Source organism: Microcaecilia unicolor, chromosome 5 (genome assembly GCF_901765095.1).
Source record: "Microcaecilia unicolor chromosome 5, aMicUni1.1, whole genome shotgun sequence".
In the NCBI taxonomy this organism is placed as follows: domain Eukaryota; kingdom Metazoa; phylum Chordata; class Amphibia; order Gymnophiona; family Siphonopidae; genus Microcaecilia; species Microcaecilia unicolor.
The window spans coordinates 361,937,776-361,964,975 of record NC_044035.1 but is presented as its reverse complement, the minus strand read 5'-3'; the positions used below and the strand labels follow the sequence as shown (position 1 = coordinate 361,964,975).

At 42.0% G+C, this 27,200-nt stretch overlaps 1 protein-coding gene across 1 annotated transcript in view; it reads right to left on the bottom strand.

Moving 5' to 3' along the window:
- ZFHX3 (zinc finger homeobox 3) overlaps positions 1-27,200 on the bottom strand; it is a 481,419-nt gene that overhangs the window by 85,477 nt on the left and 368,742 nt on the right. The window contains 2 exon segments of the mRNA XM_030204671.1: positions 26,495-26,695; positions 26,871-27,004. Of these exon segments, the coding sequence (XP_030060531.1) occupies positions 26,495-26,695; positions 26,871-27,004 (335 nt within the window).

The window sequence follows — 27,200 nt, the reverse complement described above, 5'->3', positions numbered from 1 at the left end:
TTTGGTCAAGGGGGTCTAGCCCTACCTGATCTGCGGAGATATAATGTGGTATGTATTATGCATCATCTGGTTGATTTGATTAATGGCACTACCTTTTTTTTTTTACTCCATTGGCATTTTCTTCATACGAGTGCACCTACACAGATTGTGGTCACAAAATCTCATCCTCTATTGCGTTGCATGAGGCAAAGTTGGAGATGGATGTGTAAGCAATTGCACTTTTCTTCTTCTTCATCTACCTTGCTACTCCCTTTGTGGGGGAATAGGGATTTGGACCTGAATCTCTCCAAATCATATCTAAAACAGTGGAAGGCAAGCAGCGTGTTTTATGTCCATGATGTGGTGACTGAGGAAGGTACACTAAAATCTTTCGCAGAGCTCCAACAAGAGGTGCATATGTTCTGGACTTGTGAGCAAGTTTGTTCCTTTTGGGGGAACATTTTGATATATTTTTGCCCCATTATTGGTAAGCGCATTCCCTGTGAGCAGATATATTATTTTCTAACCTTGTTTCTCTGGGATTGCGCAAGGGACCCAATCTATTGCTACATTTCCTTGATACAGCATTTAGCTGACACACACTGGGAGGAAATCACTGCACAGCAGGAGGTGGGTTGGGCTCTGAATAGAGAGACAAACCACTTGTTTGTAACATTCCAGGTGCTGGACCTGAACCAAACTCCTGCAAAGTAAAGTAAATTCTGACTATTCAAATTCCAAACTTCTCAACTTTCTGGCTATAGGTGAAATACCTGATATTCTCTTTAATTTAATGCTTATTGCTTAATTAATTTGCCCTGTGAACCCTCTTTCTTTCTTTCTTTTCCTGCCAAGCTCTGATAGAGAGGATAGGCTGTTCAAACTACATTGCACTGTGGCTATAAAGTTGCATTTTACATTGCTGAAACTGCTATAATTATTGGGAATATTTAGATTTATTTACAAAAGGAAAGTTATATTCTAGGGCAATTTGAAAGTTAAATCAATTGAAAATTCTTTGATCAGACTGTACCATTTCTGGTCCCATCTAGAGAATTTCCTTGATACAGCATTTAGCTGACACACACTGGGACTTACAATCCCACCCACCCCAGGGTTTTCCACTCATTTATAGACAAACCAAACCTCATTAACTTTACTCCTCAATCATACACAGGCAGTCTTGCAGACTGTTAACCCCAACATAGTACACCTGTTCATACCCATTTCAACCAATCAGGGTGACTTTTATTCTCTGCAATAATTGTGGTGCCTTAGTTTCAAGGCCAATCATCTGGAGACTTAAGGCTTGTACTATCTGTCTTCAGCTATCTAGTTTAAAACAGGAGCTAAGTAAAGTAATGCAAGAATTGGATGCACTTAAAGCAGCTTCTAGGACTGCACAGAATCATAACTTCTCACCACTGCCTCAAAGAATAAAACCACCTAACAATAGATAGTTCACGGTAGGCTCAGGCAGACTGTCATGTGACACAGAAGCATCCGCCCCCACAAGTGTTGCCCCTAAAGAATTCTTTTGCTCCATTACAGCACTATGATGTTCCTGAAAATAGAACTGAGGCAGAGGAAAAAGCAATGAAGTTGGAACAAAAAGATGTGAAGGTACCCAAAGTGAAAAGACACCCCCAAATCACTAATGTTGAAACACATACCAGGAAATATAGATGGAAAGCGATGGCCACAAATGCTCGTGGTCTAAGCAATAAAGTTCATGACCTTCAAGCCCTGATGTTGGAGGCAGACTTAGATGTTGTTGCAATCACAGAGACGTGGCTCAATGGTTCCCATGATACAAGGCTATAATCTATTTAGGAACGATAGAGAGGGCCGTAAAGGTGGAGGAGTAGCTCTATATGTGAGAAATGAGATCGCAGCGACTGAAATGACAGGGTCCTGGGGAAAGGATGAAGCGATATGGATCACCTTAAAGAGAGATGATAGAACATTCTGTCCACATGGGTGTTGTTTACAGACCTCTGACACAATTAGAGAAATTAGATAAAAACCTGATCGCAGATATTCAAAGGTTGGGAAACAAAGAGAGAGGTGCTGTTGCTGGGAGATTTCAATCTGCCGGATGTAGATTGGAAGGTTCTATCTGCGGAATCGGAAAGAAGTAGAGAGATCGTGGATGCTTTCCAAGTGCTCTCCTCAGACAAATGGTGACGGAACCCACGAGGGAGGGAGCGACGCTGGATCTGGTGCTCACAAACGGGGATAGTGTGTCAAATGTCCGAATGGGTGCACACCTGGGAAGTAGTGGCCATCAAACGGTTTGGTTTGATATAACAGCTAAAGTGGAGAGCGGCCACTCAAAACTCAAAGTCCTGGATTTCAAGCGTGCTGACTTTAGTAAAATGGGGGGATACCTGAGGAAGGAGCTGATGGGCTGGGAGGACGTACAAGAAGTGGAAGGACAGTGGTCCAGGCTGAAAGAAGTAATAAATAGGGCCACAGACCTTTATGTAAGGAGAGTAAATAAAAGCAAGAGAAAAAGGAAACTGATATGGTTCTCCAAACAAGTGGCTGAGAAAATAAAGGCTAAAGAGTTGGCGTTCCTGAAATATAGAAAAACTCAAGAAGAGGAACACAGGGAGGAATACCGGATGAAACTGAAAGAAGCCAAGAGAGAGGTACGTCTGGCGAAGGCGCAAGCAGAACAAATGGCTCGAAATGTAAAGAGGGGCGACAAAACTTTCTTCAGGTTTATTAGTGAAAGGAGAATGACTAAAAAGGGAATTGTGAGACTAAAAGATACAGGAAACCGCTATGTAGATAATGATGAAGAAAAAGCCAATTTGCTAAATAGATACTTCTGTTCTGTTTTCACTGAAGAAAATCCTGGAGAAGAACCACGAGGGACTGGCAAAAGTACATTTGAGAATGGAGTGGATATAGCACCGTTCACAGAAGAGAGTGTGTATGAACAACTTGGAAAGCTAAATGTGGACAAAGCCATGGGACCGGACGGGATCCACCCCAGAATACTGAGGGAGCTCAGAGAGGTTCTGGCGGGTCCTCTTAAAGATTTGTTTAATAAATCCTTGGAGACGGGAGAAGGGAGACGTTCCGAGGGATTGGAGAACGGCGGATGTGGTCCCTCTTCACAAAAGTGGTGAAAGGGAAGAAGCTGGAAACTACAGGCCGGTAAGCCTCACTTCGGTTATTGGAAAAGTAACGGAAGCGATGCTGAAGGAAAGGATAGTGACTTTCCTGGAAGCCAATAAGTTGCAAGATCCGAGACAGCATGGTTTTACCAGAGGGAAATCATGCCAAACGAATCTCATTGAATTCTTTGATTGGGTAACTGGAGAATTGAATCATCGACATGCTATAGATGTAATCTACTTAGATTTTAGCAAAGCTTTTGACACGATTCCCCACAAGAGGCTTTTAAATAAACTCGATGGGCTGAAGATAGGTCCCGAAGTGGTGAACTGGATTAGGAACTGGTTGACGGACAGACGAGAGAGGGTGGTGGTAAATGGAGTTCGCTCGGAGGAGGGAAAGGTGAGTAGTGGAGTGCCTCAGGGATCAGTGCTGGGGCCGATTCTGTTCAATATATTTGTGAGTGACATTGCCGAAGGGTTAGAAGGCAAAGTTTGCCTATTTGCGGATGATACTAAGATTTGTAACAGAGTGGACACCCGGGAGGGAGTGGAAAACATGAAAAAGGATCTGCGGAAGCTAGAAGAATGGTCTAAGGTTTGGCAATTAAAATTCAATGCGAAGAAATGCAAAGTGATGCACTTAGAGAGTAGAAATCCACGCGAGATGTATGTGTTAGGCGGTGAGAGTCTGATAGGTACTGAGGGGGAGAGGGATCTTGGGGTGATAGTATCCGAGGATCTGAAGGCGACGAAACAGTGTGACAAGGCGGTGGCCGTAGCGAGAAGGTTGCTAGGCTGTATAGAGAGAGGTGTGACCAGCAGAAGAAAGGAAGTGTTGATGCCCCTGTACAAGTCGTTGGTGAGGCCCCAACTGGAGTATTGTGTTCAGTTTTGGAGGCCGTACCTTGCTAAGGATGTAAAAAAAATTGAAGCGGTACAAAGAAAAGTTAGGAGATTGGTATGGGATTTGCGTTCCAAGACGTATGAGGAGAGACTTGCTGACCTGAACATGTATACCCTGGAGGAAAGGAGGTACAGGGGTGATATGATACAGACGTTCAAATATTTGAAAGGTATTAATCCGCAAACAAATCTTTTCTGGAGATGGGAAGGCAGAAGAACGAGAGGACATGAAATGAGATTGAAGGGGGGCAGACTCAAAAAAGATGTCAGGAAGTATTTTTTCACAGAGAGAGTGGTGGATGCTTGGAATGTCCTCCCGCGGGAGGTGGTGGAGATGAAAACAGTAACGGAATTCAAACATGCGTGGGATATACATAAAGGAATCCTGTGCAGAAGGAATGGATCCTCAGGATCTTAGCCGAAATTCTGTGGCGGAGCCGGTGGGGAAGAGGGGTTGGTGGTTGCGAGGCGAGGATAGTGGTGGGCAGACTTATACGGTCTGTGCCAGAGCCAATGGTGGTAGGCGGGACTGGTGGTGGGGAGGCGGGGAATAGTGCTGGGCAGACTTATACGGTCTGTGCCCTGAAAGAGACAGGTACAAATCAAGGTAAGGTATACACATATGAGTTTATCTTGTTGGGCAGACTGGATGGACCATGCAGGTCTTTTTCTGCCATCATCTACTATGTTACTATGTATAAGGCATTTTTTGTGGCTGGAGGTGTCTTTTGTTTCATTGACAACAACAAGATCCACCTTCAATGACTTTCTGGAGGAATAACTATTTTATCTATTGAAACTGGAAAAGTTGTATGCCAAGTTTGGCTCTCCAAGGGTCTTGCGCCAATTTCAACAAACATGGAAAGGCTAAAGAGATTAGGGCTATTCAGTTTGGAAAAGAGACGGATGAGGGGAGACATGACTGAGGTCCACAACATCCTGAGTGGTGTAGAACAAGTAGAAGTAAATGAATTTTTTACTTGTTGCAAAAGTAGAAAGACTAGGGGACACTCAAGGAAGTTACATGGATGAGGTGACTAGAACTGCACATTATACTCAACATTCAGTCACATTATGCAATGATAGAGAGGAATTATGACTCAGTTAAAAATTCTCTTACACACTTCTAAATGTATTCACTCTTCTCTTTTCTCCTCTGTTCATCTGCTCTTATGTGTGTCCTTTGCTTCCATTGCAATTCTGCTCTTTTTATGTTTCTTTTTTGTGCCTGGAAGAGACTTCTTCAGTTTGTGGGTTATGGTCCCTCTCTAGCTATATTCAAGCCAGTCTATAACCTCACTTTTCTGAGACAGCTTTTACATTTTAACATCTTCTCGATATTAAATAGATTTTACAAAAGCCTTCAGGCATAGTTAATAACATCAATGAGCCCCAATACTCAAAAAGTAAATGGCCACAACCTGTCTTCATTCTTAATCTGAAGAAGAAAGGAATGCGTGAAAATCCACTGGCATGCTTATTATTATTTTTTATTATTTATTAATTTCAATTTAAATATCAAGCAACGCTTGTACAGAAAAGTAGTTAAATAGAATATTACTTCTATAAAGAAGAAGAAAAGCATCATTCTTAAAGATCTTAAACTTACTATTAACATACTCGAGTCCACTTTCTGATTCAAGATACAAAAATGAAGTTATAATAAAGTAATTACCCATAATGGGATATAAGCTAAAGGTAATAGAAATAAACCTGTGTAGTTAGAAGAGATTATTGATTTCTACGGCTTTTAATTTTTTTTTAATTCCCTCCTTCAGTTCTCGGTCATCAAAAGCTCAGTGAGCTGTATAGGTTTAAAAAACAACAACATATTTTGCTGAATGAAATCTAACTATACATTTACATGGATAATGAAGAAAAAAATGTAGTTCCCATCTGCAACATTCCTGGTCTACTTAATAAAAGTTGACATCTTCTCTTTTGAGTCTCTTTTGTCAGATCTGGAAAGAGTTATTTTTAAACCAAAAAATTCCTTATTTCTATTTTTGAAGAAAAGTCTCATCATCCATACCTTGTTAAAAACGACAGTAGCCATTAAAGTAGAAGAAATAACCATTTCTGAATCAGATGATTCCAGAATTGCAGATACATCTAGAGGAGAGTCTAAAATCTCTTGGCCTCCTGTCGATTTAACCGGTAAATAATATATCTGTGAAAACAGAGGTATTGACTCTTTAGGAATCTGAAGTATCTCCTTTATATACCTTTTCAACATTTCTTTTAGTGAAACTGACTTCACTTTAGGGAAATTAATAAAATTAAGTTGTTACTTCTCTGGTTATTCTCCAGGGCTTCAATTTTTCTACTCATATTCATTAAATCTTTAATCATTACAACTTATGTTTCTTGCATTTTTTTCTCTTTCTGGTCTTGTATTTGTATTTTTTCACTTAATTTTTTAACATCTGTAACCTTTATCAAGTTATCTGTTAATGTTTGAGTCCGTTTTTCCAATTGTTGAATTTGTGGACATAGGACCTTCCCAAGATTGGCAATTAAGGCCCAAAGAGAGTCTAATGTAACCTCAGATGGTTTTTCTAAATAGAAAAAAGCTTGTATAGGTTGATTCTTTTGAAAAAGAGTACTTATCTCACTGTCCATAGCCGAGAGATCTCCCGTAGGCAAGGTTGTTTGTCTCACAGCACCATCCATGTCCAAAACCTTGGAACTTCTTGAGTCATCTCCTAGTTGTTCCTGTACCTCGTGTCGACCCAATTCTACTATGGGTGGCACCGTTGATGGGAGTGCTCGCTTTCTGTGGCTACGGTGAAGGTGGCCTTTGGTCTGGGCTCAAAGAAACTTCCAGCACCGGCATCATACCCAGGCCTCCACTTGCACAGGTTGATGCTAGCGTGCCGCTTATTTCTCTCTTCCGAGCTCTGCACAAACGAGTCCATGGGTCCGATCGTTGGAACGGTTTGTCGACCTGAGGTCACCACGGAGGTCGATTTCCACCTTCGCTTTGGCATTGCGAAGCCAAGAACAGGAGAGCAGAGATCTCGACTACCTCAGGTTCAATCCGCCATCTTGAATCATGTTTATTATTTATTTTATTTATGCATTCTTGTATCCTGCTGTTATCCAAAAACAAGTTTCTGTTCAAAGTAGCTTACAGATTACATTCGGAAAACTTAAAACGTAAAGAAGAAAAAGAACTTACAAAACAAGAGGGAAAGCATAACATGATAAAAACACATGGGAAATGTATAAATACAGCTGGAAATAAACTGTTGCTTTCAAAGCCCCTTTAGGTACTTACCCCAGATTCTGTATAAATTTGAGCACATATCCATATGTAAACTAGTTAGTCAATTAAGTGTTAATTACTGGCGCTAATTAGAATCTGCCTAAATTTCTTAGTCTGCAACTGAAAAGGGGGTGTGGTCATGGGCGGGTCAAGAGCATTCCTTGTTATACTGTGCCCTGCCATAATCCAGACACAATACAGTAAGTCCGCGTTAGTGAACATGAATGTTGTTGGAATACCTGTAGTTGGGTTTAAAATATATGTGACACTTTGTGATTTGTTTTATCAGGCTAAATGGTGTGAGTTTCCCCCAGAAGAAGCATAGTGAAACAGGCACTGTCGGGGCTTCTACACACGCCAGTCTGAATTGTGGAGTATACATGCTCTTTAAGCTAAATGTCTTTTTGAATATCTATATATTTGCACATGATGGTGTGAGAACACAAGTTATCATTATTGCAATTACAACATTAGGGTGGAGGTGGTTTTTAGTCGATGATTAAACCTATGCACGCTTATCCGTGCTAAGTGATATGAGACTCCAACTGGTTGTTAACTGCAAGTATTCTTAGGGACTTTCTCCTCAGTATATATTTTTTAGTAGATCACCCAGGCACCAGCATTTATACCAGCTTTTGGTAGGTGTAAGACGTGTGCCAAGCTAGTATTCTGTAAAGAGCGCTCTGCGAAGAATAATATCTTAGCGTGAATCTTGTGTGGTTAATGTGCAACCTCAGGAAAAGAGCTTTGCCTGTTATCGTGTGGTAAACTACATGTTAATGAACTTCTCAGGGGGTGTGGCATGGGTGGGGAATGGGTATAGAACTGTTATCCAGTTAGCCCAGCATTAACTGTGAGCAGGTACCACATGCTAATGGGAACATTAATGGGTCATTAACTTGATACACCACCTTTCTGTGAGTGGAGGAGTAGCCTAGTGGTTAGTGCATCAGACTTTGATCCTGGGGAACTGGGTTCAATTCCCACTGCAGCTCCTTGTGACTCTGGGCAAGTCACTTAACCCTCCATTGCCCCAGGTACAAACTGCTTTGAATGTAGCTGCAAAAACCACAGAAAGGCAGTATATCAAGTCCCATTAACAAGATTCCAGGCACAATCTCAAAGAGTAGCAACATTCCATGTAGAACCCCAAAGAATAGGAAGATTCCGGAATCCCAAGGAGTGGAAGAGTAGCCTAGTGGTTGCTACTTTTTCAGATTCTACAGGGAATGTTGCTAGTGGAGGAGTAGCCTAGTGGTTAGTGCAGTGGACTTTGATCCTGGAGAAATGGGTTGATTCCCACTGTGGCTCCTTGTGACTCTGGGCAGGTCACTTAACCCTCCATTGCCCCAGGTACAAAATAAGTACCTGAATATATGTAAATCGCTTTGAATGTAGTTGCAAAAACCACAGAAAGGCAGTATATAAGTCCCATTCCTTCCCCCACTCCCCCCTACAACCAAAGCAGTTTACATACTCTGTGCAGGCACTTTCTCTGTCCCTACTGGGCTCACAATCTGGGGGGGGGGGTTGTACCTGGAAGGTTGACTTGCCCAGAGTCACAAGAAGCTGCACTGGGAATTGAACCCAGTTCCCCAGGATCTCAGGCAACTACACTAACTAACTCCTTCTCCACTGGAATAAAAAATTGGCACATTACCCAGCTAATGCGCAGTAAAATCCCGCATTAAGCCATGTTAACTCAAATCTTAACGCGGTTTAGTAAAGGGGCCTCTATATGTAGATCAAAACCTGTCACAGGACTTGCTGAATAAAGAAGGCTTAAACCTAAAGATGAGAGACTGATAATTGCACTACAGGACTATGAACTATAATCAAAATGGCTTACAGCCAGCACAACAGATAAATGTAGATTCAGCAGCACAGAATTGCAAACAAGCATATATCTTGCTGCAATGTGCTGGTAACAGAAAGGCATGACAAGGTAGCACAGCTCATCCACAGCCAGAAAAATTTTAGAGAATGAAGAAGCTGTGATCACCTGGGATATTCCCATTTCAACAGATTAAAAAAAACCTCAGTGCTAAAAAACCAACATTAATGGTAAAGAAGAAAATCAAGCACAACACAGCTAATGACATTATGACTATTAAGTAATTATTCCGTACTGCATGTAGAGATACACAAAATTATTAAGTACAAGAGATGCAACCAGATGTCTTGACTGAAGAATTTCTAAGCACACCTTGATATACAATTTGCTAAACCGCTAAGCTTTTTACAGCAAAAGGATCACAGCGATGTACAACATTAAAAATAACACAAAACATAAATCCACATACAAAGAACTACAATATGAAAATAGGAAAGATACAAACAATCCTTTCACCCACAGAACAAAGTAAAACTGTTACTCCACCACAATAACCCAAGCATATTCCTCATTACCCCTCAGGAAAAGATACACCAAAAGCAAGGATAAAATCATGTGCTTTCAACAATCGCTTAAAATGTCTCAATGACTATTCCCTGTGGACCCTCATTCCACATGGATGGCGCCAAATAGAAATTAAGTGCTCTTTCTAGTAATTACAAGACGGGTATGAGTCGCTGGGAGAGTCACCAGTAACAACCCATCCTGTGATCGCAAAGATCGAACTGGATTATACGGCTGTACTAGCTTAACAAGCAGCTGGGAAACGTTGTCATAATATGCCTTATGTATCATAAGCTTAAACACAACCCTAAAAGACACCAGCAGCCAATGATAATGAATATTTATAATGGGGTAATATGATCAAATTCCCAAATTCTTCCCAATAAACGCAAGGCGGTATTTTCCAGGGTCTGCAACTTTCACGAGTTCAACTGTGAAATTCCCACCAACACCACGTTTGCAAAATCCAACTGAGACATAAAAGTTGCATATAATAAAATCCATTTAATTCCAAACCGTTCTAACTTTACACAAGGTTGCTTACACTCCCGCAGACCCAAAGCACCTACATGATTATTAAAACTCAACTTGAAATCAAACAGAATAAAACAATCCACTAATTGAATCTTCTCACACAATAAATCTACTGAGAGGCAGGGAAGATCTCTCTGTGCAGGTACCCAGCATACTTCAGTATTAATCTTATTTAGGACCAACTGATGTAGCCACCCAGCCACTGCACTCACATACTCCTGAGCCTGCACCAGAGCTTTTACCTATGTCTGAAACAGACAATCAAAAGCAAGTCTTTGGCATAAATATAAGGGCTAATCCCTTAGGACTGCACTATGTCAAGTCATGGATTCAGCAGCATGTTAAATAATATTGGTGATAATGCTGAACCTTGGGGTACATAAGTAATGCCAGACTAGGAAAAGACCAAAGGTCCATCGAGCCCAGCATCCTGTCCCCGACAGCGACCAATCCAGGTCAAGGGCACCTGGCAAGCTACCCAAACGTACAAACATTTTATTCAAGTTATTCCTGAAATTGTGGATTTTTCCCCAGTCCATTTAGTAGCGGTCTACGGACTTGTCCTTTAGGAAACCGTCCAACCCCTTTTTAAACTCTGCCGCCTTCACTACGTTCTCCGGCAACAAATTCCAGAGTTTAATTATGCGTTGGGTGAAGAAAAATTTTCTCCTATTTGTTTTAAATTTACTACACTGTAGTTTCATCGCATGCCCCCTAGTCCTAGTATTTTTGGAAAGCGTGAACAGACGCTTCACATCCACCTGTTCCACTCCACTCATGGTCGCACCATGGAGCGATACAACGGCATTATAACATCCTCACACCTGTTTTCCATACCTTTCCTAATAATACCCAACATTCTATTCGCTTTCCTAGTCGCAGCAGCACACTGAGCAGAAGGTTTCAGCGTATTATCGACGACGACACCCAGATCCCTTTCTTGGTCCGTAACTCCTAACGTGGAACCTTGCATGACTTAGCTATAATTCGGGTTCTTTTTTCCCACATGCATCACCTTGCACTTGCTCACATTAAACGTCATCTGCCATTTAGCCGCCCAGTCTCCCAGTCTCGTAAGGTCCTTCTGTAATTTTTCACAATCCTGTCGCGAGTTAACGACTTTGAATAACTGTGTCATCAGCAAATTTAATTACTTCGCTAGTTACTCCCATCTCTAAATCATTTATAAATATATTAAAAAGCAGCGGTCCTAGCACTGACCCCTGAGGAACCCCACTAATTACCCTTCTCCATTGTGAATACTGCCCATTTAACCCCACTCTCTGTTTCCTATCCTTCAGATACCTCTCGAACTGCCCCTCATACACTGAAAAGGAACAACTTATCAAAAAACTTTCAAACCAAGAAAATACCGTGCCCTGAATTCCTATATCTTTCAGCCAACGAAGAAGACAACCATGGTCCACTACGTCAAAGGCAGAAGCCAAGTCCAAAGGTATCATTAAAGCCACCTCACCTCCATCCAAGATTGCCCTAAGCCTACTAAGAAGCTCCACCAACACAGTTTCAGTACTATAGCCCTGTCTAAGAGCCATTTGTCTAAGATATAACACATTAGCAGATTCAATATACTCCACCACTGGGTCAATACTATCCACTCCACTACTTTTGCAAAAAAGCAAAGTGAATGTAAAGTAATACTTTTGAGTACTGGCTTTAACAGCGCAAGTTTCCGTTCATTTGGCAGCACACCCTGTTAAAGACTCTGGGTCACCATATCCCACACAAATGGTAATAACCCATGTTTAGGTAGCAACAACCACCCCGGAGGAACAACCTCCATACTAATCACAATTTTCCTCACCTGCCGCACCATTATTTGCAAAGATATCACAGTTAACATTGAAAAATCCTTCCAAGATGCCCCCAGCATCACAGATAATGGATCTAAATTATCACTGGATTGGTTTGCCCTAAGACCGGGCACAACAACTTTTTCACAGGTGGCTGTAAACATCTATTCGTTGCAGCTCCAAAGAAATCATCAACTATCGAAAACAATTTCCTAGACAGACACTGATCCTGCTTGTCTGGCCTTTTGCACAGCCCTCCTACAGAATGTTTGTCACTCCTTACAATGATTCAGGAACAACGGTGACCTACGCTTCTGCCACAACCGTTCACTACACCATACCTGATGCTTCTAAATTTGCAGGACAACATGATGCCAGTGGTCCCTTCTTCTAGTGAAAGCTTTCACCCAACTTAGTGGGATCACTAGCTCTAATACCTCTGACAACGTAGTCTGTCATACATTAACTTTATCCTCCAGTGGTAGAAGCTGGAGGAGAATGTTGAGACAATGGAGGTAAGACTTGTGGATCCCAAGCCACCTAGGCAACGAGAAAAAATCTCCCCCTGTTGAGTTTGACCAGCAATACAAGGGCCACCCATTACCCTAAATACAACTGCCACATGATCTGTCCATGAGAGCCATCAACAGGTAACTTCATATATGATAATGCTTCCAAAAAGGTTGGAGAAAATGAAATCTAAAATATGACATCCCACCCCCATGGGATGACTCACAAACCCATTGAATCAAGTATAAATAATTTACAAATGATATAAGTTCCTGAACCTGCACACCCCAAACCTCATCCATATGTATATGAAATCCCCTAAAAACACAATATTAGGAAAGGAAACAGCCAACTTTGCCATGGTTGCAGAACAGTTTCCCATTCAGTCAACAACATACTTGTTGGACAGTAAGAGAGAGTCACACAAAGTGCCTCTAAACTGGGAAATTTCAATACCGTTTATTCACCACTGTTTGAATCCATGACAGAGTATTACGACAGCAAATAGTTAACCCCCCCCCCCCCCCCAAAAGCTGTGATATAACCCTATGTTGCTTAAGAGTTCTACAAGGCGGCAGTTTCTGATAAAATGCAAAGAAAAACTGCACGGTACTGAATTTGGAAGATGACATATAAGTGATGTCCATAAATGCTGTGGAATGAGTAAAACAAAATCTCAATAAAACAGACCTCCATATTGAAATAAAGCTCCGATACCATTTCACATGGCTTTGCTCTAAAATAGGGTTTAGATCTTGTGGAAAACAACTACTGTAGATAAAGACACATATTTTTCAATGCAAATAGTCTTCATTTTACCATTATAAACAAGGTCTTTGAAAGCTCAGCAAAAGATGATTTTCATCTCCTCCTTCTCCCATGAAAATGAAGAGCATGAAGTATCCCACCCACTCAACTCACAGAAACAGAGAAAAATGTAGAAAAAATTCCTCCCCCCCCCCTCCCCAAAACAAAATACCCAACCCAGTCCACTCCAGTGTGAGGAACATGAGATATATCCAAAATACCTTAAAAATTGTCCATCCCTCCCAAAATACAATATTGGGCAGTACTTGATACCCTGATCAAATTCCATTTTAACAAACCTCTCTCTGTCTCTTTGTTGAAACAGAGGAACAACTGAAGTTATAAACAGACTAATTATTGTTATTTTGTATACCCGTAGCAATAAATTACACATAGTACAAAACACTTGATAAAGTAGGCGAGAAGGAATAAACAGAAAATTGAAAGATAATTAAAAAGTTATATGTCAAATGTACCACAACGTACTAAAATAACATACTGAAGAAAAATGTCTAAAAAGGAGGTGATAAGAGAAGGAATATCAAATCTATCTTGGCAAAAATGGGACAAATGTAAATCAGGGCAACAGACACTGCAGTGCAGAGAAAGGAGATCATTTCCATTACAAAGAGAGGGCCTGGAGCGAAGTGCTTCATTACAGCACAGAGGCAAGCAAGACTGGCAAACCAAGGTCACAACTAATTCAGACAGTCTAAATTGGCAAACATGACTCCAAATGTGATCATGGTGCTGAGTTCAGAATTAATGAAGCTCCCTTATTTTTATTAGCACATCTGAGAGGGAGAGAGAACAGAAGAATAGCCCTGCTAGACTGACCAAGGGAGAGAGAGGGGATACGAGATAGAAAGAAAGAGAAAAAGAGACACACTACTGGAGAAGGGTATGAGGACTGAGGAAAAGAGATGTAGGTATGTCAGAAAATCTCATCAGGAAAGTTGTTGTGTTGTGCTATAAAATAAAGAGTGGCGTGGAACGGGTAGATGTGAATCGCTTGTTTACGCTTTCCAAAAATACTAGGACTAGGGGGTACGCAATGAAGCTATTTATTTAGATTTTTCTCACACCTTTTTCAGTAGTAGCTCAAGGTGAGTTACATTCAGGTACTCTAGATATTTCTCTGTCCCAGGAGGGCTCACAATCTAAGTTTGTACTGTGGCAATGGAGGGTTAAGTGACTTGCCAAGTAGTAAATTTAAAACAAATCGGAGAAAATATTTCTTCACGCAACATGTAAAACTCTGGAATTCATTGCCAGAGAATGTGGTAAAAGCAGTTAGCTTAGCGGGGTTTAAAAAAGGTTTGGATAGCTTCCTAAAAGAAAAGTCCATACACTATTATTAAGATGGACTTGGGGAAAATCCACTGCTTATTTTTAGGATAAGCAGCAAAAAATGTATTATACAGTTTTAGGATCTTGCCAGGTACTTGTAACCTGAATTGGCCACTGTTGGAAACAGGATTCTGGGCTTGATGGATTGTCTGTCTATCCCAGTATGGCAACACTTATGTGCTCTAAGAGGAAAAATGTAGCAGAAGCAAAGCTGGCTTACAGGTCTGATCCTGCCAATCTGCCCCTTGCATAGATCTAGAAACAAGAAAAGAAGAATGCAGAACAGTAATGCAGCCCTCCGTCACTGGGTACGAGACGGCAACAAAAGCTCCAGAAATGAGATGTGAGTAAAGCAAAAAGCAGTTACCATGAGAACAGACGGATTACACATTGGAGATCTCTGAGAAAATATTAGCTGAAGCCAGGGGTAGCCCAAGACAATCTGCCACGATCTGACATCTCCCCCTTTCCTTCCCCAACCCCCTTCCCCAAATTTACCTTTTTCTTTTCTTGTTTTTCAAAAGGCAGAGGCCTGCCTCCAAGGAAACAGGAAGTTATGTCAGAGAGGCGGGCTGCAGTAGAGAGAAGGAGCCGTGACCGGCAGCAGGGCAGCCTATGGGAATTGCTGTCACCTCTGACTTTAAAAAAAAAAAAACAAGAAAAGGTAAGATTGAGAAAGGGGATTGGGGAAGGAAGGGCGGGAGATGATGCCGCCTCAGAAGAGTGCTGCCTGAGGCCTCCTGCCTCAGTTGGCCTAATGGTAGGGCCACTACTGGCTGAAGCCCTCCAGAAACATAAAAAAAGGAAGGCAGATAAAGAGCCTATCCAGTCTGCCAATCAATGCCATCTACTTTTCCTATCACTCCCTTAGAGATCCTTTGTGCTTATCCCAAGCTCTCTTGAATTCAGAAACTGTTTTCATCTCCACCACTCCTACTGGGAGGCCGTTCCACAAATTCACCATTCTTTCCATGAAAAAGTAATCTAAAACAGTAACGTTCAAATATAAGTAAATGGGGAAATTCTACAACTGGGAGCCTCCAATTAGGGGGAAAGGGAAATGGGACTTGATATACCGCCTTTCTGTGGTTTTTGCAACTACATTCAAAGCGGTTTACACAGTATATTCAGGTACTTATTTGTACCTGGGGCAATGGAGGGTTAAGTGACTTGCCCAGAGTCACAAGGAGCTACAGTGGGAATCGAACCCAGTTCCCCAGGATCAAAGTCGCTACACTAACCACTAGGCTTCTCCTCCACTTATTGGCCATGTGGTAGGAGCAGATTCTGAACCAGGGCATCCAGGGCCTCACTTGGCATTGGTGCACCTATCCATTTAGGCAGGCACAGTTACACAGCCAGAGAGCTGGCATTAAGTGCGGATGCCATAAGGACACGCATAACCTACGGTATTCTGTAAGTTACACAAGCAGTAGGCTGTCCCGACTATGCGTATGTCCCCTGTCAAATATGCGCTATGGACGTTCCATGGTTATTTGCAGAGTAGTGCTTAGGCACCCTGCCGGCAATTGGGAGGGTCAGTGGCCACATACACACGTAAGTGATAGTATTCTAGACATTTACATGAACAAAGGGTGCATAAAGCCTACAATTATTCTTTATAGGACTGAAACACCATTCTCAGATTCAAGCGCAAACTCAGGAAATAACTAACTTCAACCCTTCATCCAAAATGACAGTGAGATAACCAAGTGAAGCCCAGCTCTGTCCCTGCTTTCCATTTGAAGAAGGAACCTGTGAACTAGGATCAGGGAAAACCCTATTACTGTATACCACTGAAAAGTGTTAAAACCTTCAAAGCCTCCAATTTTCACCAAGTGGAATACAATAATAAGGGTTTCCCTGATCCTAGTTCAATAAAGCTCAGTTCCACCCCTTTGTCTGAAACTCACAAGCTCAATCCTCCTCTTTCTCTCCAAAGGACAGGCTACTCGGAAAGTACCTTAAATGGTTGGATAAGCCAGGATTCAAATACCAACTCTCTCAAAGACATGCTTTGTGCTCAGAACAAAATTAAGACATAGGCAAACTAGGCATGTGCCTATGGCCCAGAACTTTAGGAAGGGCCCTGTCAGACGTGCTCAGGATTCCAACTTTTTCAGGATTCTAAACATTTGCAACTTACCTGTCTCAAATTCAGATGGATGGCTAAGTGTGTGGATATTTCTCAGAGTTTAGCCCCTACAGATGTCCAATGCTCCCCTCCTCCAGAACAGTGAAGTGGGATCCAGCCAATGGTAAGGCTTCTAGTCACAGGAAGGTGGGGTTAAGCTGCAAGGGCTGTGGAGGAAGTTGAGTTCTGTGCAGGGTCTTTCGAGAGAATCAGTGGAACTAGTGAGTGTTCTTGGGGGGGGGGGGGGGGGATGAGGAGTAGCCTAGTGGTTAGGGTGGTGGACTTTGGCCCTGGGGAACTGAGGAACTGAGTTCGATTCCCACTTCAGGCACAGGCAGCTCCTTGTGACTCTGGGCAAGTCACTTAACCCTCCATTGCCCCATGTAAGCCGCATTGAGCCTGCCATGAGTGGGAAAGCGCGGGGTACAAATGTAACAAAAAAAAAAAAAAGATTGATAAGGAGGATGACAGAAGAATGGGGGAAAGTGTGAAGGGGCTGCTGAAGAAAACAACTGGCACCTAACAGGGCAGCATCACCCTGGAGAAGTTGGAAGTAATCCTGTAGCCAGGACCAGCCCACCAGGGGATGCAATATCCTCTTGCACCAAGGATGTGTCTCCACCAGCTTTTTTTCCTGGAGGGAAAGTATGGCTGTCCTAGTTGGATTCGATTATTAGGCTGGTGGATGTGAGGATCGCCTGGTCACTTGCCTTCCTGGTGCAAAGGTGGCGGACCTCACGCGTCACCTAGACAGAATCATTTAGATAATGCTGGGGAGGAACTTGCTGCCTTGGTACACGTGGGTACCAATATCATAGGAAAATGTGGCAGGGAGGATGTGGAAGCCAAATTTAGGTTCCTAGGTTGAAAGCTAAAATCCAGATCCTCCAGAGTAGTATTTTCGGAAATGCTCCCCATTCCACTAATCCGCCTGCTGGGAATATCATCTAGGTGGGCTTACAATACCATTTTATATAGAAAGGATGATAGTGTGTACCATTGGCAATATAATCAGAAAGTGAGGGAAAAAGGGAGGGAAAAAGTAGGGAAGGGAGCAAACAGTAGGGGTGCTCTTAGTCATTCAAGAATAAGGGTTGGGTGCTTGGCAGAGGGGCAAGAGCTAACAAAAGGCATCTTGAAAGAGAAACGTCTTAAGTTCAGACTTAAATATTGGTAAGGAGAACTGATGAAACAAGGAGGTTGGCAAAAGTAGGGTTACCATATGGCTCCAGAAAATGGAGGACAGATTGAGCCAGTCTGGGTTTTTCTGGAGCCATATAGTAACCCAACAAGATTGAAGCATGGGACAAGCACATGTGATCTTTTAGGTAGAGGAAGAGATGATAGATGGTGTGGATGGACAGACAACAAGGGCCAGTCCCCCATATCACCTTTCAACCGTTACAACTGAATCCGATGGCGCCTTAAGGAATTTTATCCACATCTATACCTGTACCAGCTTTTTGAGGAGGAATAGGACCAGTAACCAGATCCAGCCATTTCCGCAATGAAACGTAATTAACATCTCACATAAGCAATTAACGTCTACACAATTACAAGTGTTGGAATGTGGACTGTCATTCGTACCTACAGTGCGACATAATTCATTTCATACACGCATTGATCTGGCTCGGATTTTTCGTAATTTACAAGTGAGATTGTATTTTTTGCAACAAAGAAGCACCACGTGGGATAATTCCATTTTTCCTCCAAAGTCAAGATGGATCCCCCCCGGGTCCTTTGGACCCTCATATAGCCATGTTTAAAGCTCTAGTTTTGAAGGACCTTGAACAATCCTATATGGTAAAAAACGATTTGTTAATTTTACTAAAAAGGAACAAACAGCTGTACGAGAACTGTCAAATGACCCTAATATTATCATTTGTCCAGCCGACAAGGGAGGTTCCATAGTTGTTCAGAATAAACAGGGGTATATTAGGGAAGTACAACGGCAAATCATGGCCACTCAGTGTTATCAATTATTATCTGAAGATCCCATGCAACAGTTACAAGCTACTATTACAGGTATAGTAGATGAAGTAGTAAATGCGGGTTGTTGTTTTTTTTTTTTTTTACTAAGGCAGAATCTCAGTTCTTGAAATTATCACATCCACGCACGCCAGTTTTTTATACAGTGCCCAAAATTCATAAAGATCTTTCTAATCCACCTGGGCACCCCATAGTGCCACTAACAGGCACTATTTTGGAGCCATTATCCACATTTTTGGATCATTTTTTTGCAACCGCATGTCAAAAAAGCTAAATCATACATCCAAGATATGGCTCAATTTTTGAGATGTCTTTTGAATATTGAGGATGTGATTGCAAAAGTGCTTCTTGTGACGATGGATATTGAATCTTTGTATTCTAATATCCCCCAAGAGGCAGCTTTAACTATTGTAGAACGTACATTGGGGTACAAGACCGCAGGGAGAGAGAATTCCTACTACATTGTTATTGTCCCTGGCTCAGTTTTTTCTTCAGACCAAAGGTGTTGCCATGGGCACAGCAGCAGCCCCCAGTGTGGCAAATTTGTACATCAGTAATTTTGAGGAGCGCCATCTATATAATACTGACTGGTTCATTAACATCTCACACTGGTATCGTTTTATAGACGATATATTTTTTATTTGGCACTCAACGGAACAGCAGTTGGATTTATTCTTGGGTTGGCTAAATAGAGTGGATCCTTGTTTGAAATTTACCATGACCAAAAATGACATGAATATTGCTTTTTTGGAAACGTGGATCTATAAAGCACAAGGACAATTACACACTATGGTTTATCACAAATCGACAGACCGTAATACTTTATTGTCATTCAACAGTCATCATCCCCACAGATTAAAATGGTGCCTACCTGTGGGGCAGTTTCTATGTTTGCGCAGAATATGCACCACAGATGAGGCATTTAAACAACAGGCAAAGGAGTTGACATCTAAACTTCAGGAAGGGGGCTATTCATACGGTTGCATACACCAAGCGTATAAAAGAGCGTGGTTCGCACAACGTTCTTTATTATTGCTGGACAAACCAAAAGAACGGATGGATAAAATAGTATGTGTACTTGGATTTTCCACTTTGGCTCCAAAAATAGTCCATTTACTGCATAAACACTGGCAGGTCCTTTCATTTCATCCTACCTTTACGCAACATCTATGCATTGCGTATATTCGTGGTCGCAATTTCAAAAAGACAATTTGGTTCATACTTCTTTCACCCAGTACAACCAGCAGATTAAGCAAGGACAACGTAAACCTTGCGGTGAGTGTCAGTTTTGCCCTCAAACTAGGGTTATGCAACAATGGACACATGTGAGGACACAGCAGACATTTACTCTGGGCTATCTGACTACATGTCAATCATCATTTGTGGTGTGTATAATTCAATGTCCGTGCCTATTATATTATGTGGGTTGCACTATAAGAAAGATGAGAATTCGCTTGACAGAACATAAAAGTTGTCTGACAACAAAAAAATCTTACAGCTATTGTTTACAACTTAAGCACAAGTTTTCAGAACTGCAATGGTTTATTATAGACCATGTACCGGCAACTTTGTTCGGCGGTGATCAAGTTTCAGTGTTAACCCGCCGAGAGCAAAGGTGGATCTATAAATTACCGACCATTAGTCCATCAGGCTTGAATGAGAACACTGAGTGGAATACCATCATTTGACATTTCAATTTGGTGGGAATTACTCAATAGTTTTTTTTTGCCTTGGTTCCATTGATAAAAGGAGTATGAAGTTACCGTCTATCTGTGCACTAATATTATATGGGCTATTCAACATCTAAACAGATGATTAGAAATCTTGTTTATTTTGCAGTGGCGTCAAGAGAATCATTTCTGGTTCATGTCATGATGGGCGCCTTTATAAGCTGTAATAGTGCACTTGGTGAATGTCGCACACATTGTTCAGTCAAGAGAGGATGGCTTTAACTCAAGTTCCTGGATGGCTTTAACCCAAGTCCCTGAGGAAAGACCAGTGGCGTACCAAGGGGGGGGGGGGGGCGGTCCGCCCCGGGTGCACGCCGCTGGGGGGGGTGCTGCGCGCCGGTCAACATCGTTCGTTTCCATGCTCCCTCTGCCCAGGAACAGGAAGTAACCTGTTCCGGGGCAGAGGGAGCATGGAAATGAATGACGCTGACCGATGCGCGGCACCCCCCACCGGCATGCACCTGGGGGGGGGGTCCTTCGCTGGGGTGGGGGGGTGTACTTTTGCCGGGGGGGGGGGGGAGGGTCGTGCTGCACCGGCGATCTGCCCCGGGTGTCAGCCCCTCTAGGAACGCCACTGGGAAAGACTACTGAAACCCATTGAGTTGGGCGTTTTCAGGGGAAGTCAGTCAGAGACAATAGCGGCTGTGGCATCTGGAGAGAGTGAAGCGAGGATTTAGTGTGAATGCCAAAAAAAAAAAACGTTTAGAGATAAGTTCACGTTTTTTGATTTATTATTTTAAGTTGTAGCACTACTTAGATAGGTAATAGCACACACACAAAACAAAAAAGAGCAGCCCGATGAAAGAAGTGCTATGCCACCTGGCAAAAGAAATGCAATTGCCTGAAATGAGTGGTTTTTGCTGAGGGCACTCTTAAGAAAAAGAAAAAAGTAAAAAAGCAACAAAAATAAACCAGAAAAAATAAATATAAGGTTATATATGTGTGGTTATATTGTTGTTAGCTATCTTAGTGTAGCAGTAATAGTCTTGGTTCTAGTTTAATACATTTTTATCATTTACCAAAGACTGTGGGATTCTATTTTGTGAATATCCAGTCCCTAGGACTGGTAGCATGGAATGTTGCTACTATTTGGGTTTCTGCCAGATATTTGTGACCTGGATTGGCCACTGTTGGAAACAAGATACTGGGCCAAATGGACCACTGGTCTGACCCAGTATGGCCATTCTTATGTTCTTCCATGCAGCACAGTAAAGTGGTCTGAGAATGGGTTCAGCTTGTTCACGGTAAGATCTTCACTATGCCACATCATCATCACTTTTAGCATTATTATCCTTTTTTGAGGACTTGGTCCAGAAGTTTAAATGACCTATGCTCTAGAACAGGAGTAAACAACAATGGCTTTTAAGTATTGCAAACCAGTTAGGAACTTGCATTTATTTATTTATTTCACAGCATTTGATACACTGCAAAAGAGCCAATGAAGGTGACTTACGTGGTGTACAACAAAACATGATAAGAGAAAAACAGCAGATAAGAAAAGGGAAAATAAGAAAAAGAGCATTCCTCCTATTGTGAGGAGCTGGCTAAACTAAAGGTGGGCAAAGCGATGGGGCCAGATGGCATACATCAGAGGGTACTTGAAGTTGGGGAACTCCACTGGCTGACCTTTTCAATGCTTCTCTAGTCGGGAGTGGTCCCAGAGAATTGGAGAATGGCAGATGTAGTCTCTCCATAAAACTGGAAGTAAGGAAGAAGTTGGGAACTCCAGGTCGTTAAGCCTACTTCTGCAATAAATAAATTAATGGAAGCATGTTTAAAACATAGAACAGTGAAGTTTCTAGAATCCAATGGTAACATGGATTCACTAGAGGCAGGTCTCATCAGACAAACCTGATTAATTTCTTTGAGTGGGTGACAAGAGAGTTGGATCGAGGGAGAGAATTAGATATGGTGTATTTAGATTTCATCTAAGCCTTGGATACGGTTCCAAATAGATGACTAAAAAACTGAGTGTTCTCTGCATGGGTCCTAAAGTGAGCAACTGCGTTAGGAACTGGTTGCGTGGAAGGCGACAGAGGGTAGTGGTAAATGGAGCTCAGTGCCGCAAGATTCAGTTCTAGGGCCAGTTCTTTATAACATTTTTGTAAGGAATATTGCTGAAGGGCTGTCTGGCAAGTTTTGACTCTTTGCAGATGATACTAAAATTTGCAATAAAATACATACCCCTGATGGTGTGGATAACAAGAGGAAAGACGCCTTGCAAAGCTTGAAGAATGGTTTGGGATTTGGCAGCTAAGATTTAATGCTAAAAAATGCAAGGTCATGCATTTGGGCTGCAAAAGCCAGACGGAATGGTATAGTTTAGGCCAGTCTCACTCTTCAGGATGTCCGCAGTAGTAGATAGCAGTGCTAGTTCTGGTGTGGTCTGGTGTATGAACAAAGGAGTTGATATAAGATCAGATTTATTTATTTATTTGTTATATTTGTATCCCACAGTTTCCCACCTATTTGCAGGCTCAATGTAGCTTATATAGTACTGGAGAGGCATTCGCCGACTCTGGTATGAACAAATACAAAGTGATGCTGTGGTAAAATAAGGTTCATGTGCAACAGACACAGTAGGGAATCGTAGAGCGGAAGAGTTATGTTAAGTCCATGAGAGCCTAGAGAGACCAAGTTAAAGGATGGTGCCCTTTTTATGTCACTGTGCCATCAGGAATGGCTCTGAGGATCTGACAGCTTTGCAGAAGATCACTGGATGTGCCCTTTATGTTATGGCTTGGAAAACCACAAGAATTTCTTCTGACATCACTCTAGATGCTTTCCTGGAACTCCTGCTCCAAACAGTCTTGACAGCATTTCATCAGCTGGATTGACCAACAGGAATATGGACCTGTTTGGTCATGTAAATGTCTAATTGGAACATGCACGACTCAGCAGAGTTCCAATTCACAGCAAAGGTCTCTGTTTGTGAAGCACCAGGCACTGCCAAATTGATGAGAGGTATTCAGAATACTTAAGGCACAGGTTTTAAGCATAGCCAAAATCTTTACTTTCTTTGAGCATAAAGTACTGCCTCTGTGCTCTGGAAAGGCAGCTTCACAGGCATAGCATGGAAAACCTCTGCAATGCACTAGGTATAGTGGCAGGGGTTTTACCCCTATAGGCGCAAAGCAAGGAGAATGGCCAGCAGGACAAAAGGAGGTGATGATACCCCATATAAGACTCTGGCAAGACCTCAAGTAGAATATTATGCACAATTCTGGAGACCGCACCTTCAAAAACATAAACAAGATGGAGTCCGTCCCGAGGACGGCTACTGAAATGGTTAGTGGTCTTGGTCAAAGCGCATGGGGACAGACAAAGATCTCAATATGTATACTTTAGAAGAAAGGTGGGAGAGGGGAGATATAAGAGAGACATTTAAATACCTATGTGGCATAAATTCCACATAGGGAGCGAAGTCCCTTTTAATTGAAGGAAAGCTCTGGAATAAGGGGGCATAGGATGAAAGTGAAAGGGGATAGACTCAGAAGTAACCAAGTAACCCGAGGAAATACTTCTTCATGGAAAAGGTGGTGAATTTGTGGAAAGTGGAGGTGGTACAGACTAAAACTATCTGAATTCAAGAACAAGTAAATAGGATATCTAAGGGGCAGGAACGGATAAATAGATGGCATGGACGGGCAGACTGGATAGGCCTTCATTATTCTTTGTTTCTATGTAAATATATATCTCATGCATATTCATTGTGGATATCCTGAAAACCCAACTGGCTTGTGGCACTGAAGGACTGGAGCAACCTAACCTTAATCTAGAAGATGAGAGAAGCTGCTCAGGTGATGGAAGGAAGTCTCAAATAAAGCTCTCTAAGAGCAGGTCAGAAAGGAATGTACCTAACAGTGGACTATAGATTCAACAGGTTTAGAAAATAAAAGTATGCTGTATATTGCCATGCAGAGGCACCTGGGTATGATTCTGATGCCTAGGTCAGCAGGTGATGAGGACGTTCTTGATGAAGTATTCATAGCACCTGAGAAAAGGGAGTAAGTCATTGTGCAATGGTGATACCCCAAATAGCAGGGTTCCAAACACGGACCTGCAGCACGGCCTGTGTGACGACAGTAACGGCATTAATTGGATTAACTTAGCAAGAGATATATGTGACTGTGTCTGGAAAAACAAAACTAAAGTCACCAGAAAGAAAAAAGTGAGATTTTAATTAATCCTATTAGAGCAAACAGTTTGTAATACAACAGCCCAAACCCTATCCTTTTATGTGGAAAAATAAAAAAAGTTCAAAGATGTGACTTCTTCTAGACCCATGACATGAAAATTGCTCAGGCTCAGCATTTTGGATCTGTGACTTTAGTCATGTTTTCCCAGAAATGTTCGCATAATATGCACTCTTACCCTAGCTGACATTATATTCATGCAGCGTTCTGACCTCATGTGTAACTTTCTTTAACTCATTAGTACCCAATGTTCCCATAACAACCTACGACCACCTAAACTTCAGGAAAGCACTAAAAACCAACTTGTTCAAAAGGGCATACCCCACCGACCCAACATAAATACCTACACTCGGCAACACTGCAAAACCAAAGCTCGTAATGGACACTACATAACCTTCCCTTATCCCGACCCCCATTGTACCTGTAACACATGTACCTTCCTATGACTACAATATCACCTTGTACTTGTTTCTCTACCGGACAAGGGCAAACTCCTTTAGGTACTATGTAAAGCCACATTGAGCCTGCAAATAGGTGGAAAAAAGTGGGATACAAATGTAAAATAAATAAAATAAATAACGGCTTATTATGGGAACATTGGGAACTAATGGGTTAAGAGGCCCTTTTACTAAAGGACTGCCGTGTGCCAATCCGGAACTACAACTGGGCTACCGCAGCAGCATGGTGGTAATTCCGGCCCTAGGGGAATATTTTTACAGACTGCACAGTTACTGCTGGGTTAGCGTAGGAGCCTTTACCTCAATGAGTGGCAGAAAGTGCTCCACCCCCCCCCCCAAAAAAAAATGGCCGCATGGCAAGTGCTAACTTACTGCACGGCCATTTCTTTTTTTTGTCCTTTTTACCCTCTGCGGTAAAAGGGGCCTCGGCATGCAGCAAAAACACATGCTACCGTTAGCAGAAGACCCCTTTCATCGCAGCTTAGTAAAAGGGCCCCTAAATTAGTCCCCTTATTTTCTAACTCCTGTTCATCTATCTATATGTTTCATCTTCGCTTACACCCTATCCTATTAAATGCTTTATTTTATATTGTGTTGATATTGTAAGTAGTATACTATGCCATACTTTGTACTGTTATTTGAATAGTCTTACTGCTGTAATTATCTACTGATTATGTTTGACTTATTTTTGCTATACACTTTGAGTTAATTTCTTCAAAAGGTGATAAATAAACCCTAATAAATAAAACAAAATGTTAGAGGAAAAATCCTCAGGTAGCTGTGAATTATAACTCATGGTGACATTAAGAAGAAGAATCTGCAGGTTCAAGAAAGACTGGCCGAGCTCATCTTGGGAGAATTTGCCCAGGAAAATGACAGCTACTTTGGAAATAAAGGCAGAAAAATTTGAGTGGGTGACAATAATACATCAGGTGAAAAAGGAAGATGAAGATAGGAACAAACAAGAAAGGGAAGCTGAAGCAGTTCTACTCAGAAAAGATGAAACAATGTGCAGTGGCTGAGGATTATACAGAAACACTAGAATATGATGGATTGGGAAAATGGACGGACTCCCCTGGAGGAAGTCATCAGTCAGGACTGTAGAGAAGGCAGAAATGCACTAGTAGTGATGTTGAGAGAAAAGTTAGTAGAAAGAGAAAGGGGCACGGTGAAGACCAAACAGTTGTAGTCAAGAAACTGCAAGGGAAAGATGTCGGTAGGGAGAAAATGAGCTATGGAAACGTCCATGTGAATTATTAATATAGACCAGTAAGAGCTATTCTGGAGACTCACCGTCATGATCAGCTTCTCCACACAATCAGGTGCCACACTGTGCAAGTGCGTGAGATGCAGCTGGAGGTGGATCTTGTTGTTTAGCAAGTCCTGGCAGAGAGGGCAGTGTAGCATAGGCTGCACCGAGTGCTGCGCCATGACATGTATTCGCAAGCGGTTCACATCTGGGTTACTATATTTGCAGTAAGGACACTGATACATCTGCAAGAAACAAGATAAAGGAGACAATCAGACAACAGCAAGACAGTGGCATCATCAGGGTTTGTGGCTGAAAGCAGGAGAAACATATGCCCACAGGGGACAGGAAGGAAGGGGGGGGGGGGGGCAGTACACGAGGCAATGACGGAAAAGACCTGGGATAGGCATTGAGAATCACCTGCTCCACTTTCATGTCCTTTGAATTTTTTAGCCAGCTGGAGGAGACCGAGGACTCTGAGCTACAGATTAACGATGCACCTTTGAGGCCTGTCTGCAACTCTGCTTCTGTCTTGTCCAACCGGTTACAGAGCACTGGAAGAAAATGGAAAGGTGATTTTAGGTTCCCCCAGTGCACAGATGCATTTATGTTGAATTTTAAATTCTTAAATCGGTTTAATTCCCGCCTACTGAAACCAGCATGTAATCACAAACCCTGAACTATGTGGAGCGATCTAATAAAAAATTGTTTGGAATCTTTGTGCCAAGAGTTTCCTTCTTAAGAATACCC